General features: G+C 26.7%; 1 protein-coding gene across 3 annotated transcripts; it reads right to left on the bottom strand.

The window, feature by feature from the left end:
- Positions 1–243: 243 nt before the first annotated feature.
- LOC409686 (NACHT domain- and WD repeat-containing protein 1) lies at positions 244–16,536 on the bottom strand. 3 transcript variants are annotated; one of them, XM_026440557.1, is made up of 19 exons: positions 16,441–16,536; positions 13,140–13,317; positions 9,383–9,462; positions 8,982–9,104; positions 8,688–8,833; positions 6,715–6,872; positions 6,213–6,605; positions 5,669–6,079; positions 4,782–5,128; positions 4,167–4,697; positions 3,845–4,085; positions 3,580–3,763; positions 2,960–3,434; positions 2,327–2,633; positions 1,817–2,042; positions 1,439–1,634; positions 801–1,329; positions 456–722; positions 244–368 (listed from the first exon to the last, which is right to left on the bottom strand). In XM_026440557.1, the coding sequence occupies exons 2-19, from the start codon at positions 13,246–13,248 to the stop codon at positions 355–357; spliced, it is 4,737 nt and encodes a 1,578-aa protein (XP_026296342.1). In that variant the 5' UTR covers positions 13,249–13,317; positions 16,441–16,536; the 3' UTR covers positions 244–354. The 3 variants fall into 3 exon arrangements, with proteins under 3 accessions (XP_026296342.1, XP_026296340.1, XP_026296341.1); XM_026440555.1 differs by having other exon boundaries at positions 16,269–16,515; XM_026440556.1 differs by lacking the exon at positions 16,441–16,536 and adding an exon at positions 14,481–14,593.
- Between the last annotated feature and the right edge of the window lie 940 nt (positions 16,537–17,476).

The following is a 17,476-nucleotide window of genomic DNA, read 5'->3' as shown; positions in this document are numbered from 1 at the left end:
ATAAACAATTAAATTTATCTATAATTCTTATTGAAAATAATTTTTAAAAATGTGGGGAATGAGGGATGAAAATAAATAACTTTAATTTATTTTTTTCTCTAATATACATATGCACCTATATATATATATATATATATATTATATGTATGTATATATTTATATTTATTGCATCAGACACAGGAAATTCGTAATTTAGAGCTTTAGAACGTATGGCCCTTTTTTAGCTTTTCCTCTCATTTCCCCCCCCCCCCTTATTTCTTGTTCACCCTTTGCTCCTTTGAAAGACAGTGGAAAGAGAAGAAGGTACGACAATTAGGATTTTAGTCCGTTTACTTTCTAATGAAATACATTGTTTTAATCTGGTACACCTGAAAAAAATATTAAATGTAACATAACTTATAAAATTTATACAATTTTTGTCCCCCCTCTGGTTGAAATTTCGAATAAAATCTTACCCTCCTCTTCAGAATCAGATATTCGCGTGGCTTGTAACGAGCTTTGCTTAGATAATGTTCTACCATGAGCACGAGGTCTAGCAGGCGGTGATTGTTTGTTCCAAAGTGCTTCGAGTTGATCGAAGTGTTGCGATTGAGCGAGAGCAGCCTGTTCCGGCCCTAAACCGGATGGACTACTCGTTAATCCAACCTTGCTGATCTCGTCCATGGAAGCGCTTACGCTAAATCTTCGTTGTAATCCATCCTCCACCGATGATGTCAACATACCTGGATGAAAAGAAACGTTTCAACGATTAAAAAATATTTTCATAAATACATAAGAATCTTTCATTTTAGATAATAAACCTGATGTAAGATGGCCATATTTCCTATGCCACGTGTCACTGTCCAGTGACACTTCCTTCTTCAACAATCTCTTATGCGGTCTCTTTGGTCCAGGTAACCTCAAATCTCTGATATCGCTCCATGGTGCCACATAATCAGGTAATTTGACATACTGTGCAGGGGTATTGTGCAAACAGAGGATAGGCATGCACTTATGCTCAAGTAAATGCAATGCAAGTCTCGACAGATCCGTGGCGACCTCGAGACCCAACACAGGAACGTGTAACATTATACTGCTCAGGGAGCAACCCTTTTTCATGTCCCAGATAATCAAACTTTTGTCTTCGCTTCCAGAGGCGGCTAAACTTCCATCCCCTGACAACTTAATGCAGGTTATATACCCTAAGTGGCCCTTCAAAGTGTGAAGATCGCTGCCAGTGTTAATATCCCAAATAATCAGATTGGCATCTCTGGAACCAGACACTACAATAGATTTGTCCAAAACGGCAACTGCGACGCAGGTAACGTGATCCGTGTGACCCACTAAAACCTGGATTTCAAAATTTGTTGAATTAATTTTCCAAAATATTCGTAATGAAACATTTAAGGAAAATAATCTCAAGATTTCGTTAATATTAATTAGAAATAAAGATATAAACCTGTGATAATTTGCCACCAGCGAGTTGCCAAACTTTCAAACTCATGTCTCTGGAACCCGTGATCAATGATCGAGAATCTGGAGTCACGACAAGACAAGTAATTTCTTGAGAATGCGATACTTGGTATTTTTCTTCTGGACCAACACCTAAACCTATGATTCTTAATTGATTGTCTCCTGTGCCGCATATCGCATATCTGAAATTTAAGACAAGTATATAAATATGATACAAATACATAAATGCAAGTTACTTTTTAAATATAAATTATCATAATAATGTATGGAAAATAATGTCAAATTTTAGGGTTGCAATGATCACAAAACTATCTATATGTTTAAATGAAAATAGTATTGTGATTAATTATATATATATATACACCTCATATCAGAAGAAACTGTAAAACAACGACCTGGTCCGCATACTGATTGAATCAGAGTGCCGGTATCAGCTGCCCAAACTCGAATTCCACCAGCTCTGTCAGAACTGACCACTCTTCGGCCATCGTACATGACTGTCACTGCAGTGACAGGTGCCTGGTGTTTAAACGTTGTCACCAATATGCTTAAATTCAGGCCCCAAACGCGAATTGTTTTATCCTCGGAACCTGTTTTAAATTTTGTTTGTTATTACATTGTGTTAAATTGAACATTTTCACTGAAGAGATATACGTCGTTTGTTTAATTGAAAGAAGGAAGATAGGTAATTATCTAAGTTAAGCGTTATGAAATTATATTGCAATAATTAAGCAATCAAAGCATGGTTAAATAAAAATATATCTAAAATCATTATTTTTACTTACTACCACTGAATACATCTAACGTGGACAATTTTTTTTCTAAATCGGCAACGTCTCTACATTTTACCAATATCGTTTATCGCTATACCTACCAGAAGCAACAAATAAACCGGAAGGTGAAAATGCAATACAAGTCACGCTAGCGATATGGCCCTCGAAAGTGTAAAGCAATTCGTGAGTGTTTAATTGCCAAAGATTGACGAGAGAATCGACACCACCGGTAACCGCCATCGCTCTGTCTCTGGATATATCCAAACAAGATATAGGAGCAGTGTGCGGATGCAATGATTCTGCACTGCTGGACTTTTGTCGCTTAGTATTAGCCTCTTCGCTACGAAAGCTCCAATAAGCCACTCGATCGCCAGAAGCTGTTATCAGGAAGTCGTCTTTCTCGGTTACCTTTTTAGGAAAAATTTTATTTAGGCATAGAAAGCACACTTGAGAATAAAACTCGTACGAATGTATATAGGTATATTTTATATACATTATCTTTTGTAAATTTAATTAATTACCAATAATTAATAATTACAAGCTAATAACTATTGTGATAACTAAATAGAAACTAATTCCTTTTTATTTTGTACCTGTTATTAAATGAATCAACTACAAGCTGTTGATGAACGATGATGAGTAAAATTACTAGTCTAGCAGTTTAAAATAATATCCTTTCTTCAAACAATGCTTGCAATATCTACCGCAATTAATTTTTTAATGTACACCTTTACCTTGACAGCAGTAACATCCGCTGAAGGGTTGGCAGGCAATGTCCTGGTCAATCTTCCACTGTGCATATCAAACACTGAAATCTTCCCCTTGATGCCACCAGCAATGGCTCTTCTGCAATCCCTCGCCAAACAGATACTCTTCACTTCTCCCTGGTGGCCCCTCAATGTGTGGATCTCAGTCCCCGTGGCCAAACACCTCAAGTACAACTTTTGATCCTCGCAGGCTGCCAACAAGAACACGGAATCCGCCGATATGTCGATCATTGTCACCGGGGAGGGTAGAACGGTGCTCCTTAACAACGAGAATCCATCCAGACACCACAAACAGACTGTACAGTCTGAAGAACCGGTAACGAGGAATTCGCCGGTAGAATCGATGCGAATAGAGTTCACTGGCCCTCGATGATGATCTACTTTGATGAGGACGTCGCCGGTTAAGAGGCTGGTAACGATTATTCTGGAATCTTCGCCTCCACTGAGAAAAAAAATAAACATTTTAATATTACTGCGAATGATAAATTTTAAAAAAGTCTATGGAATATCAGATTATTGTAAATTTATAAATTTTCATTTCTTTTCATTTATAGTATTTTATACTTTTATGAGATAAAATCAGGGACCTGATAATCATAGGATTCTTAATAGCAGACGTTAAGCACAGAACTGGTGCAATGTGTTCTTGTATTCTCAATTTTAGGCTCAATTCCTTCATATCCCAGACTATAATTGAAGTATCTTCAGAGCCTGTCAGCAAATATTGCGAGTGTTCCGTCACAGCTAAGCACAAAATTGGATTCGAATGTCCTGGAATTATTTTTGGGATGATTTAAAAAGATGATCCGTTTAAAATTAGAAACTGAAATAAAGGTAGCAATAAAAAGATACCTTTAAACGTATGAACCAATTGTCCAGACATCACGTGCCATAATTGAGCATCTCCTTGGAAAGGAACAATGATAACATGTTGGCCGGAAGTAGTTGCCTCGACGAGTTTCACACCTTGTGGATAAGATAAAGTGCGAATTTGAAGAGGTAACGGTGGTTGCAGCCATCCGTTCAATGGTACCAATAATGGGGCCGTGTAACCATCGCACCATGCCATTGCTGCTGTTACCATTCTGCTTACCTTTAGAATTAGAATCAATGTTTTAATATTCCAATATTCCTCTGATACAAATATTTAGATATAATATAGATATTTTCTCACCAGATCGCCACCATCTTCAGCCACAGGCCTCAACCAACAGATCAGTTGCGCTCCAAGTTGAAGAGGATCCCTCGTTAAGATGTCGCTAGATTTCCTCACCGTATAATACACCAATTCCAAGTCTCTGTTCAGCAAATATTTTCTCGAGTGTTCAAGAACACACCTCAAGTAGCTAACAGAAATCATTTGTACGGCGGCCAAGAGGAAATCGAACGCGCACACTGCCAATTTCTTCAACTTCTCTACATCCCCACCTCGCAACAAATGCAACCAACCTTCCTCCACGTGTCTCAGATTATATGCTGCGGTTTCTGTCCTCGGCCTACTCTGAAAAGGCGTCTCCTTTTTTGGAGTTTCCTCTACGGAGAAGGATTTATCGTCCTTCTCTTCGAAATCTTCCGAGAAGAAAAGATTCGTCAATTCTCCGTGGTAATTCTTCAACGTTTCTTGATTGGCAAAGTATTTTTTCCTGGCCAGATCGCGAATTGGATAACGCCAGGAGAATAACAGTCTTCCACTCATTACACGCACCTGAGAATAATAAAGGTGTGAAATTGATTTAATGAGTTTGATTAAATTTCTTACTTCATTAAATAAATTATTATGGAAAATTACCTTGAGAAATTCGTTGAATGTTCTTCTAATCAAACACCAGGTGGCAAAATTGAAGAATCCTTCTTTTAAGAATAATGGTCCGTCGCCTCCTGTTGGCATGATCACCTCGAGAATCTCTGTTTCCGATAAACCGTACTCCGTGGAAGCCAAAATGGCGCCAATTCTATTAGCCGCGCATTCACCCACCAGTTCCTCCAATGTGTCAAAAACGTTCTCACTCTCTTGCAAATCTGAATTCGAGTCTTGAAGCTCGATTAAAATTTCGTTGCTACGTAATCTCTCTTTTTGTATTGGAGTGAGCCGTAGTACCTCCGGAGGAAGAGCTGTAGTCACTATTAAATGTACTCCTAAATAATGAACAGAAAAATCATATTTTGTTATACAATATTTATACATTATCGTGATTTTTATATCAATAAATATAGCAATAGCTGACAAAAATTTCTAATCAAACTTTATATTTCTATTTCAATTCAAATGATACATCAATATGCTGTGTACATTTACATTGATACATCAGATCTTTATTTTAAAAAATTCTTAATGATATAAGCCTCATCAGATCTTTATTTTATAAAGTTCTTAATGACATAAGCCTCGAATAACTCAATAACTCAATAATCAACATGAGAATATATTATGAATGAAATAAGCCATTTGTTTATCCAGCTAGAATCCAGTTTCATAAGAATCATTAACTAAATTTTAGAACATATATTTCTATTTCAATTTAAATGATACATCAATATGCTATGTACATTTATATTGGTACATCAGATCTTTATTTTAAAAAGTTCTTAATGATATAAGATGAGAGGATATTATGAATGAAATAAGCCATTTGTTTGTCCAACTAGAATGTCCAGTTTCACAAGAAACATTTTTACCTGGTGGTAGATTCAATGGCATCCAGGATAGAGCAGCGACGATATCGCAATCGAGAGAGTGCAATCGATGAATGTCATCAAGAAGAATGACCAACTGTTCCTTTATAGGTTCCTCCTCGATCCGTCTCATAATTTGTCCCAGCCAATTGTTCAAATAAAGAGGATCAAACGAGGCGTCTTTGGGAAGATTTCCATCTAACGAGCCGGAAAGGAAGCCGACGTGTTGACAGAGCACGCGAAGCAGTTCGAGACTATACGCTGATCGAGGTGTAGACGCACAGAGGCGAACAATCCTGAACGTGGGACAATCCAACCAGGTGGAAGCATCCTCGTAAATTCTTGACAGCAACGATGATTTCCCCGAATATTTACCGCCTTTTATCAATATAGGGCCATGCTTCTGTGATTTACCTGCGTTGAATATTTTTTTCTTCTTTTACAAAAAATAATTTTCCCAACATACGACTTTTTTTAAAATCAATTATTATACAATTATACAAGAATGAAGGAAAAAGACTGCGCAGCATTAATAAAAGAAGATTACCCGATATTAAGATCTCCCTGATCCTTTCAATATTCTCGTTGTTCTCGCAGGGTTTAATCTCCCTAAGAAGCGCCAGATGTACCAAACTCTCCGCATAGATTTCCTGCACCATCTTCTTCTTGCTCTTGATTTCTGGATCCGCTTCTATAGATGCGTTCACCAAATTCTGCACGCGATTCACCACCAGGCGACAAAGATGAGCCAGGTAGCCTTTATGGGATCTATTATCGGGATTAATGCCGCCTTGCTTCTGATCCACATCGATGTTAATTACATTGTCGGATGGGAGACGGTTGTCCACCAAAGACTTCAACGAGGCAACTGCTCTTGTGCTCTTTTTGCCTTTCCATGTGCGTTTCACGGCTATTATGCCGTCACCTGTTTCGTCCAGTTCTATAAACAAACAAAGGGAAGAAATGTTAAGTTAAGAAGAAAAAAGTGGTGGAATCGCTCGAGTCAGTTTTTTAAGAAAAATTAATTTTATTAATACAATATAACTTACGCAAGGCGTACTCGAGCTGTCTCTCAGCAGCGCTCTTCAATATATTCTTAATCTCTTCGTTATCACATTGATCCGTAACTGCAGATTCCGCAGCCTTTTTCAACGCCTCCCTTAACGTTGGTTCCGAACTATGCCAACTGTCCTTCGTAGTTCCCAATCTGTCAATTATTTACAACATAATATTCTATAAATACTTCCTGTACGGCTACCAACAATTCTCAAGAGGTTCGTGAAAAGGATCGGCTAATCCTTTCTTAAGGATTCCTTTTTCAATAAGACCAACAAGACAACTAAAGGTTCAACTGTAAACAGAAAATCATTCATTGAATTAAGTGATAGGAATTTCTTGAAAATTGAAAATTTTACGAAGGCGAATTTTAATGGTCAAAAATAGTGGCAAAATTTTCCAGAGTTAATATTAACGGAATAATAAGTGTGAATTATTGAATTCAATTATTCGCAAAAATTAAATCCACCTGAAAATTTTACAAGAGAAAAATGAAGAAATTTAATTTGTTGATTTGATATATTATTTTAATCATACATTTGCAAAAATTTCATGATGATTCCTTTTCCTTCTCCTTCTCCTAAATAAAACTTATAAAATCTTTTTAAGTTATTTCAAGTATTTTTGTTAACTTTTTTGTTAACGTTTCTTTTTCCTCTTTTAATTCAAAATAACTACATATAACTAATAAGTATACTTACATGCTGTTTCCTATCAAGAAAAAAAGAAACTAATTTAAGTTTAATGGCAGTTTCCTATCTAAATACTAAATATTATATCTAAAATTATTTCTAATTAATAGCAATGAACTGAGATATTGTTAAAAGTTATTCATAGCATTAATAAAGAATACTTTTGTTCCATGTACTTTTAGAATCTATAATCTATATAACATTAGGATCTAATATTAAATTAATATTAAATCATGAAAGGTTATAAATATTTGATCATAAATAATAAAAAGATGAATTTTATGCATTGAATTCATGCATTGAAGCACCAGCTAGAAGATTTTTTTTTTTTAACTATTGGAAAGCATTTGTAGAATAAAAAAATTCTAGCTTCAAACTAACATATATTTTTTTTTTAAATTAAAAATTTGAAACTAATTATGAGGATATATACGGATATTACATATGGAAGAGGATTTGCTTGTGATAGAAGATTCGATTGATTGAATTTGGTTAATTTATTAAAATACGAAATAATATGATAGAGTACGATAGATTTAATACTTAAAGAAGAAGAAAAAGGATATCACGAAAATAAGATAAAAAAGGACGAAGAATATTTTCATCATGCTTCAAATAAAATTATGTAACTTGATGTAACTTTAATTTTTTTAATATTGAAAATTAGAAAAATATTTCACGTGAAAAAGATTATATCTAGAAAAATAACACAATGACACAACTAAAATTATAAATTTTTAATTAAATTTTAGAAACAGATTCTTATCAATATATCAATTCCTTGATTATTTTATTTCTTTTTTAATTTATTATTCAATATTTCGATTATAATACTATAATATTTACCATCTTTTTATATAACAATTAACTTATTATAATTTAAAATTTATAATAAGAATTGTTTCGTCTATTATTTAAGAATTTTCTTTATTATTATATAATAAAATTTAATTAAATAAAATTGGTTCTCATAACACTCTAATTAAAATAATTTTTCGCAATGATATATACTTCCTTATATCTCTCTTTTCTAAACCCACAAAACAATTAAATTTAAATCGTATTATAATCATAAAAAAATTGGAACAATAAAATAAAATAAAAGAAATAGAAGAAGAGAAAAAGACAAGAAAAGTTAAAAGTGAAAACAGTGGAAATTGTTGATGAAATTGGAACGACAAATAATTTTCTTTTTCTTTTTTCGTCCTCAATCATTGTACTCGCCATTTTTATTATTTTACGCCTAAATGTTACAACGAAATATAATTACTCACCTGCCAACCTTTAGGACGTAGCAATCATCGCTATCGCATTCATAGTACTCCTTCATATCGTCGCAGCGATTCGAAAGGATTTCGTAGGTTGCGGAAGTGAGCTTCGTTGGTAACCATCCGACATTGTGCTCGTCACCGATTAATAGCTTCAAATCGAATTTTACACGCATTTTTAAACCTTGTAATAATATTATGTCGTATAATCGTACGATTTAAAATATTCAATATACAGAAAAATAATTATAAGAAAAAAATAATATTTATTTGATTTATTTATTTTTATTGAAAACTTACCAATAAAAAACAACCCCTCGAATGTTGATAAGCAGCGTGTATTTCGTCGAAAAAATGTTCGGCTAAGAATGGATTTTGATCAGGATTCACGTTTGTTGCATATTGCATATCCACTAGCAGAACCTATAGCATTTTTATTTTTCAATCAATCAGTCAAATGTGAAAATAGATGTATAGAGCAATAAAAAAATAATTCTATAATTAAAAAATATTTTAGTTATTCTATAATAAAATTTATCTTTTTTAATTAAATATATTTTAACTGAATTTTTAATTTTTATTTTCCAAAAAAAATGTAAAAAAAAAAGAAAACATAAAATTAAATTTCTAATAAAGTCTAATAAAATAATTGTCCTAAAAACAAAACTCATTAAAGAAATAATCTTCCTCCCTTTTCGTACCTCGATTCCCATGTCATCATAAATCGATTGCAGCTCAGGACCGACCAGTTCCAATAATTGCTTCCTTTCTTCTATAAATTCTGCAAATATTAGAAATAAAAGAAAAAGATCAGCTTAGAGAAAAATGCGTATACAATGTAGAATGGTTAAAAAAAGTATTAACAAGCATATGAATACTTTTATTTATAAAGATTTACATGAAAATTACATAAATTTTAATTAAAAAATTCTTTTGATTTCAAAATTATAATTTCGATAAAATTGTGTCAAAGAGGGATTTCAAAAGAAAAATTTATCGTAAAATAAATTTTATTTGTTTGTTAATCTTCTAAAAATGTAAAAATTTCATTATCCAATCCAAATCGAAAACTTTTTTATAACAACAAGTTGTAAGAACAATAAAGTTTTAAAGAAGCAATCTAAAGTTAAAACGATATGCACAAATAATTTATTTATTTATAAGATATGAAAGTGAATTCTTGAATTTTTTTACAAAATCTTTTTGTAAAAAAGATAAAAATTTAAATAATCAGTTATTTTTCTACAAAAATATATTAAACTTTATTTGCCCTAATTACAATAATTAGCGAGACATTTGCAAAAATGTCATAATATCACCACTTACCTTAGTTACAAATGATATCTGTTGATTTCTATATATTTCTATAATTTGTTGATTAATGGTAAAAATGTGGAACATTTTACCATTCTATCGTTTGATTTTGATTTTCCTCTCTATTAATCTAAAGAATCTACTTATTTATTCTTAAAACATCTGTTGAAACGATTTACGATAGGAGAAGTCTGTACAAAGCAAATATCTGGATAAAACCGATAATCTTTCTTTTAAAACGATTCAAAATTTTCTAATATTCTTGCAATTTTATATATATCATAATCGCTTATATCACTTTATAAAAAAAAAATAGTTATTAATAATGTATTCATATTTATTAAAGTTATAATAATTTTTACTTTTGAATATTTTAATTTTACGATTTAAATTCCAATCATTTCAAAATTTTACTTCATTTTACTTCATAATATTATTAATAATTTATCATATTTATATTTAAACTCGTACATTGGTCAATATTAGGATAAAATAGATGAAGCAAAATTGACATAAGATACAATACAATACATGATAAAAGTAAATAAAAAATTTGCATTTTAACAAAAAATAGTTGAATGGAAATAAATATTTTTATGATAATCTTATACGATAAATTTAAAATTTAATTATACTATAATTATATTTGGATAATTATACCACTATAATTTTTATTAATTATAGTATATTTATAAAAAAAAAATCAGGATATATTGTGAAAGTATATTACAAAGTCTTTGATATCAAATCATAATTTATGAATGATTTGAAAAGATCTTTTCTTTAAGATTCCAATTTTATACCAGATTCCCTAAAGTAGTAAAATATAAAAATATTTTTTTTAATATGTCTTTAATTATTAGGATAAATAATTTTGTGATATAAAACAATCTGTATTTTAATAATTTTAATAATTTCATTTGTAATATTTAAAATATATTGTGGAAAAAAATAAAGTATTTCAAAATTATCAGAAAGAAAAAGGAATGAAAATATTTTGTTTGTGGATCTGAGAAAAATTCATTAATAATAGCATAACTAAAATGCTTCGACACTTACCGTGTCTTGAATGCCATCATGGTAGAAATCAGGTCAAAGGTCTGTGTATATGTACGAAGCAAATAGTATGAGTATTCGCGGGAAACATGCTCAGCGTATATATCCCTTTGGTTACGAGGACACGAAAGGTCATCAAAGTATTATTTAGAATATCATTACAAATATCAAAATTTATAAAACAAAATTATAATGATTTATATATCATTAAAACACGTCTTAGAATCCAAATTTTTATTTTATTTTATTAAAATAAATAAAAAACAATGTTATCAATATATTGTGTAATTTCGAAAATTAGACTTATAATATTTTGAAACCTAAAATTTCAATTAATAATTAAGTTCTAAAAGTTTAAATTTTAAAAATGGATTGTTCTATTCGTAAATTGTGTTACATTAAATTATACAAAATTTATTTAATAAATATATTTTATATTAATTTCAAATGTTCATTATACTATTGATATATATGATATCTATTCATTCTTGAATAAATGTTACTTGAACACATTGAAATAATTGCTGTTTTATCCTCTTTTATATACATATATATTATTATATTAAAATAAATTCAATGATAAATGTATGTTTAATTATCATTGGAGTAGTTTAACAAAAATTTTACCAATAAATGCACGTTATATAACAAAAGTGCAATAAAATAAAAAAAATAGGTTGGTAAGCATATGAAAGCATTGACAGGGAAAATGGACAAATTTATACACATAGGCAAATGAATGAATCAACAAATTGTTTTATTGATTAAAATTTATAAATTTTCCTTTGTTGCCTTCAATGTTTCATATGTATTACATATAAATATATACAACGAATATTTGTATGAACAAACATATGAAATAATGTGTATATATGCAGACACAGAAAAACATATTCATTGCCGATACGCCGATAAGCAGTGAAAAACTACGTACACCTATGCAATTGTAAAATAAAGTAACGAGACAAAAGATCGAAGCTAATAAATTGTTATTTTCAAACATATAAACAGAAAATATTTTAAAAAAGATTCAATCTTATGATCATGTTTAGATTTAGGTTTACATAATTTCTTAAAAAAAGAAATTAAATAAATAATTATAAATAGAATTGATAACTAAACAGGCATATCAAAGAACGATACACATTTAATGAATTAATTAACATTGATACATAGATAAATAAATAATGCAAGTATATGTATATTAGATTGATACATATGAAATAAAAAAATTCTTAATAAATTTTTAAATTATTATAGCTTTACTAAAAATAATATCTAGATATAATTTAATAAATTCAATATATTTTCATCAATATAAAACAAAGATTTATAATTATTATATATCTTTAAGTGATTATATTGAGAATTATATTGATTAAATAATGATTTATTATATTTATAAAATTAATTATTTCATATACAACAATCTAATATATATTATGATATATCTAATATGATTCCATAAATTAACAAATAAAGCATATTATATTTAACCCATTAGATAAAAATTTCTTTTTCTTTCAATTACTAATTTATAATTGAATTATAACAAGTTAATTGTAATTATTAATTTATATTTATATCAATTCAATTTTTATTATTTTCATTCTTAGAAAAAACTTTTATTATTAATTAACATAATAACATATTTTATAACAATGAAAGATTAATAAAAAAAAACAATATTATTATTTTGAAAATTCTAATATTAAAAAAAAAGAATTACAAATTTTATTAAGAAAAAACTGATCTAAATATTAATATCTAATGAGTTAAAATAATATTAAAATAATTTAACTATAAAAATAAATATATTGCTTAAATGACACACTTTTCTATACTTACTATTAAAAAAAATATTCTTTCTTTGTATTATTCTATAAATTACTTATTTATTACAAATATTTATCTATATAGTAAAACTGCTATCCATCTGAAACTAAATTTTTAACCAATTTTAAATTAATTGAACTGAAAATACAATTATAAAATTTTCATATAGAAAAATTTGGAAAAATGTGCCATTTAAAGGACACATACAAATCAGACAAATAAGTCAAAATATCAATAAAAGAATAATAAGACCATTCCGTTCTCCAGCGATGAAAATTTTAATGAGCCTCGGAGCGGGTAAGTTTTTAGGAGATGGTCCACCCTTAATCACTCCTGCGATAAGTTCCACTTCCAGATTCATTTTGCAGCCGTTTAATCTTGCAATTTAAAGCAACATTCTTCTTTCCACGAAAATGTTTTGAAGCACAGCCTAATTTAAAAAGATAAAATAATTACATTATTGATAAAATCAAATTGAAATTATAATATGAGTCGAATTTTTTCTAATTATTTTCATCACAATATTATTTATAATCAAATCGTTTTATCAAGTTGTTATATTTATATAAAAAATATGATTAATATAATTATATTAATATATTTTTATTATTTCTACTATTATTTTATTATTTTTTTATTATTTGATTATTAATACAATTATATTTTTTAGATGGAATAAATATTAGTTAAAAAAAAAACTTCTTAATTTCTGACATGTATGTAATTATGTTAATGAATCATTTCGAATGAAAGCCATTGTTTATATATATAAATAATCGAGCACAGATCTAGAATTAAGTGAATAGAAATATTATCGAAACATTTTACTAGTAATATTCTTTTCAGAAAACGATATTCCATTGATTTATCGTTTTATTTTATTTTTAGCTATTCATATCAATTATTGAAATCGAGACCGTTTCTATTTAAATTTGTCGATAAAATTTGTTACATGATGACAAATGACAATTAACAAAGTAGACAACCTAAATTAATCTTCAATTTTAAATACAAAAGTAAATGTATTGATTGGAAATCTTCTTTTTCGATTTAAATTTTTTATTTAATTTGATCTCATTTTTTATGATTTTGAAAAAAATAATATTTGAAAATAAAATATATTTTATATAAAATTAAGAATCATATATATATATATAATAATATATATATATATAATATGTAATAATATGTAATAAATATTATAAAATTTTGAAAAGTTAAAAATTAAAGAAGTTTTAACCTAAAATTGATACTTTTCAAGAATAATAGGAAAATTTAATATATATAATAATATTAATAATAATTTAATAATATAACACTACTGTTATTTAATATATATTTAATTGTATTATTTATTGTTTTTATTTTTTATTATATATATTTATTTTCTTATCTATTAGAATTTTTAAAAAAAAATTATTGAAAACAATTTTTATTTTAAAAATATTTTTATAAATACGTAAAAATTATAAAATAACTAATCGGATTAAAATCACAAACAATAAATATAAATAATCAAAAATAAATTTAATATATCAATATAAAAATTTTACCTACATATACATATATATATGATATAGAATAATAAAATACCTTAAACGATTTAACCTATGTTGATTTAATTCTGTTTCATAATTGTCACACGTATTATAGTTGAAAAGATTTCCGTAAATGATATTTTATTTTGAAAAAAATTTTATATTATTTAGTAGTACTGAAATTATTTAAATCTCTTGTATTTATTTTTTTTTAATTTTAATAACAGAAATAATTTAGGTGTTCGATTTAAATGCTCTTCTTTTTTACCGTATGTAGCATATATATTATATATATATATATACTAGGCAATAATTTCACTTAATTATAATTTCAGCTTGATGCATGCAGAACAAAGGCTTAATTTCAAGGTATAATCGATATCACGGAAAATTCGTTGCCAGCTTTTTCTACATTAGATTACAGTAGACTTACATATATTGCATTTATCATCAATAAAGCTGATCTGTAATATATTATTATATATAAATAATATAATTTTATATAAAATCTTATAAAATTTAATATAAGATATGTTCAAATTTTAATTAAAATTAAAATAAATGTCGAATTAAATTTTGAAAATATCAAAAGAATAAAATCATTAGAATATATTTCATGTTACCCGCCCGAATTTGATCGACTTCTTAACCCAAAATTATTTTTGGAGAATTTTATTAAAATCAATCTAATTTTTTATCTATTCTTCTAATATACATAATCATACTATACTTTTATAAAAGATTATAAATTTATTATCATTATTATTTTTATAAAATCACAAATTTCGAGACAATAACTTTCGAGACAATAATAATGTATCTGAAAGAAAAATGTTACTTTTAATATTCTTAATTAATTTAAAATTAAAATATTTTTATTATCTTTAAAAAATTTTTGAATTATATTAAATAATCAATATCAATAAAATAATAATCATAACTTAAAAGAGAAGTATAAATGATATGAAAAAAAAATTTCAAAAATATTATATTAAAAACAATATATATACATATATTTAGAAAAAAAATAAAAAATGTAAAATGAATAAAAAATGTTTAATGAATTATAAATAGCAAACGGTATATTAATTGCAATTTAATTATATAAATTTGAGATATAATTTAATTATATTATAAAATAAAATAATTAAAGTCAAAAAATATATAAATATAAATCATGAAAGAGAATATAATTATAAAAAATATTATTTGTTATATTATTAAGTACAAAATAAAAACATTAGAAAATAAGATATATGTATAATTATATTATATATGAATATATGATTATATGTTTTTATATTTTATTAATTCGAAAACTTCTTTCATGCATTTTAATATGCATTTTACTAATTATTATCACTTCTTTAAATGCACTTAAATAAAATGTTAGCAGTCAATCATAATACAAAATTAATTAAGATTGTATAGAATTTTTATTAAATTTTTCATAATAGAATTATGTAAATTAAATTTTAATTTAAAAATTTCTTTACAGTCTTTTGATTATTAACTCTCGAAATTCTCCCAAGTCATAATTTAAAAAATACTGAAATTATCACTATGACATATTTTAATAACATACAAACGAAATTTATATAAAACAAATGAGTCATTATTTTTTACTTATCTTTTTATTTATTTATTGATTATCCTTAAAAAAATTAAAAATGAAGAAAGATATAGAAAATTTATCAAATAATATTATAATAAAAAAAATGAAAAAAATTTCTTTCTTATTCTTTCTTATTTAAAGAAAATAATATAGACCTTGTAAGAAATATACAAATTTTCGAATAAAGAATAAAAGCTCATATAAAAGATAAAAATTAAGAATACATACCATAAAGTAGATGGAAGAAATAATATATAAAAATAAGTTAATAGAAAAAGAAGACACAAAATATCACAATAAATCGTTGCTTGGCACTAATAAACAAATAATTGCAATAATCTACTTTAAATAAGTATATTCTTTATGACGGAATAAAACTATCAATGCTACTGGTTCTTACACACACTGCCGGTCTAGTAAGATAAAATGGTAGAATATCAGAATACGCCATCTTTAATAGATTACACGCAAGCGCTGTTTGTATCACTACTATCCTGTAATCACAATCTATTTTAGATACAAATCATGATGTTGAAAATAAAATAGGTAATAACCCGGATTAGCTCTATTAGAAAAATTCCCTATTTTAAATAACATTAATGTGATTTGATAATATTATACTATGAATTAGTGTTCGAATATTTTTATAATCAACATATATATATGTTGATTATCATTGTTATCATATTTTTTATATAATCACATTTTCCCTTATTTGTTTACATGTTTTTTTTTTGTAGCAATTTTAACTTCAATTCTTATCTATATGTATAATAATCAAATAAATTATTATATGTTATTAGTTTGATTTCTATGGTTTTTTCACAATTTTATGAAATATTTATTTTTATTGGTTTGCAATATTTGTTTTCATAAAAAAATAATACAAATATGGCTTAAATGTTAAATTGTTTATCTTCATCATTGTTGGGAATTCTTAATATGATTTATAAATTATATGGCAAAATTCAATGGATAAGTAATATAATATCGAATATTGATAATATAATATCGATATTGATAATATAATATCGATTAATAATAATATAACAATAAAACTTTATTTTTTGCTAATAAAATTTAATACTTATCAAATTTGTCAGGTTATATTAAAATAAGATAATATAATTTAGATTATATTAACAAATGAAAAAAAATATTATTACTCATTGCAGGAATCTTAATGTAATAGTTTTAAAAATATTTATCATATTTCATTTTTAATTATAATTAGAATAATTATATATTTAAGAAATTTTTTATTAAATAAAGTATTTCTATGTTATGAATATATACGTACACGTTGTACACGTTATAATATACGTTGTAATATATAACATTTATTATATTATATTTTATAATATTATTTACATTTATTTCTATTACTATAAATAAAAATAAATTATTATAAATAAAAAATTACTATATACATTGAA

The sequence above is a fragment of the Apis mellifera genome, linkage group LG5, assembly GCF_003254395.2.
Source record: "Apis mellifera strain DH4 linkage group LG5, Amel_HAv3.1, whole genome shotgun sequence".
Lineage (NCBI taxonomy): Eukaryota > Metazoa > Arthropoda > Insecta > Hymenoptera > Apidae > Apis > Apis mellifera.
The sequence above is the reverse complement of the archived record's forward strand: the minus strand, read 5'-3'. Positions and strand labels throughout refer to the sequence as shown.

Bases quoted from the DNA above. Each gene is read 5' to 3' on its own strand.
- LOC409686 (XM_026440557.1), bottom strand. From the start codon at position 13,248: ATGAATCTGGAAGTGGAACTTATCGCAGGAGTGATTAAGGGTGGACCA. The intron at 9,463-13,139 runs GTCTTATTATTC...TAATATTTGCAG, and splicing joins CATCGCTGGAGAACGGAATG to AATTTATAGAAGAAAGGAAG. The intron at 6,080-6,212 runs GTAATCTTCTTT...TATTCAACGCAG, and splicing joins CAGGGAGATCTTAATATCGG to GTAAATCACAGAAGCATGGC.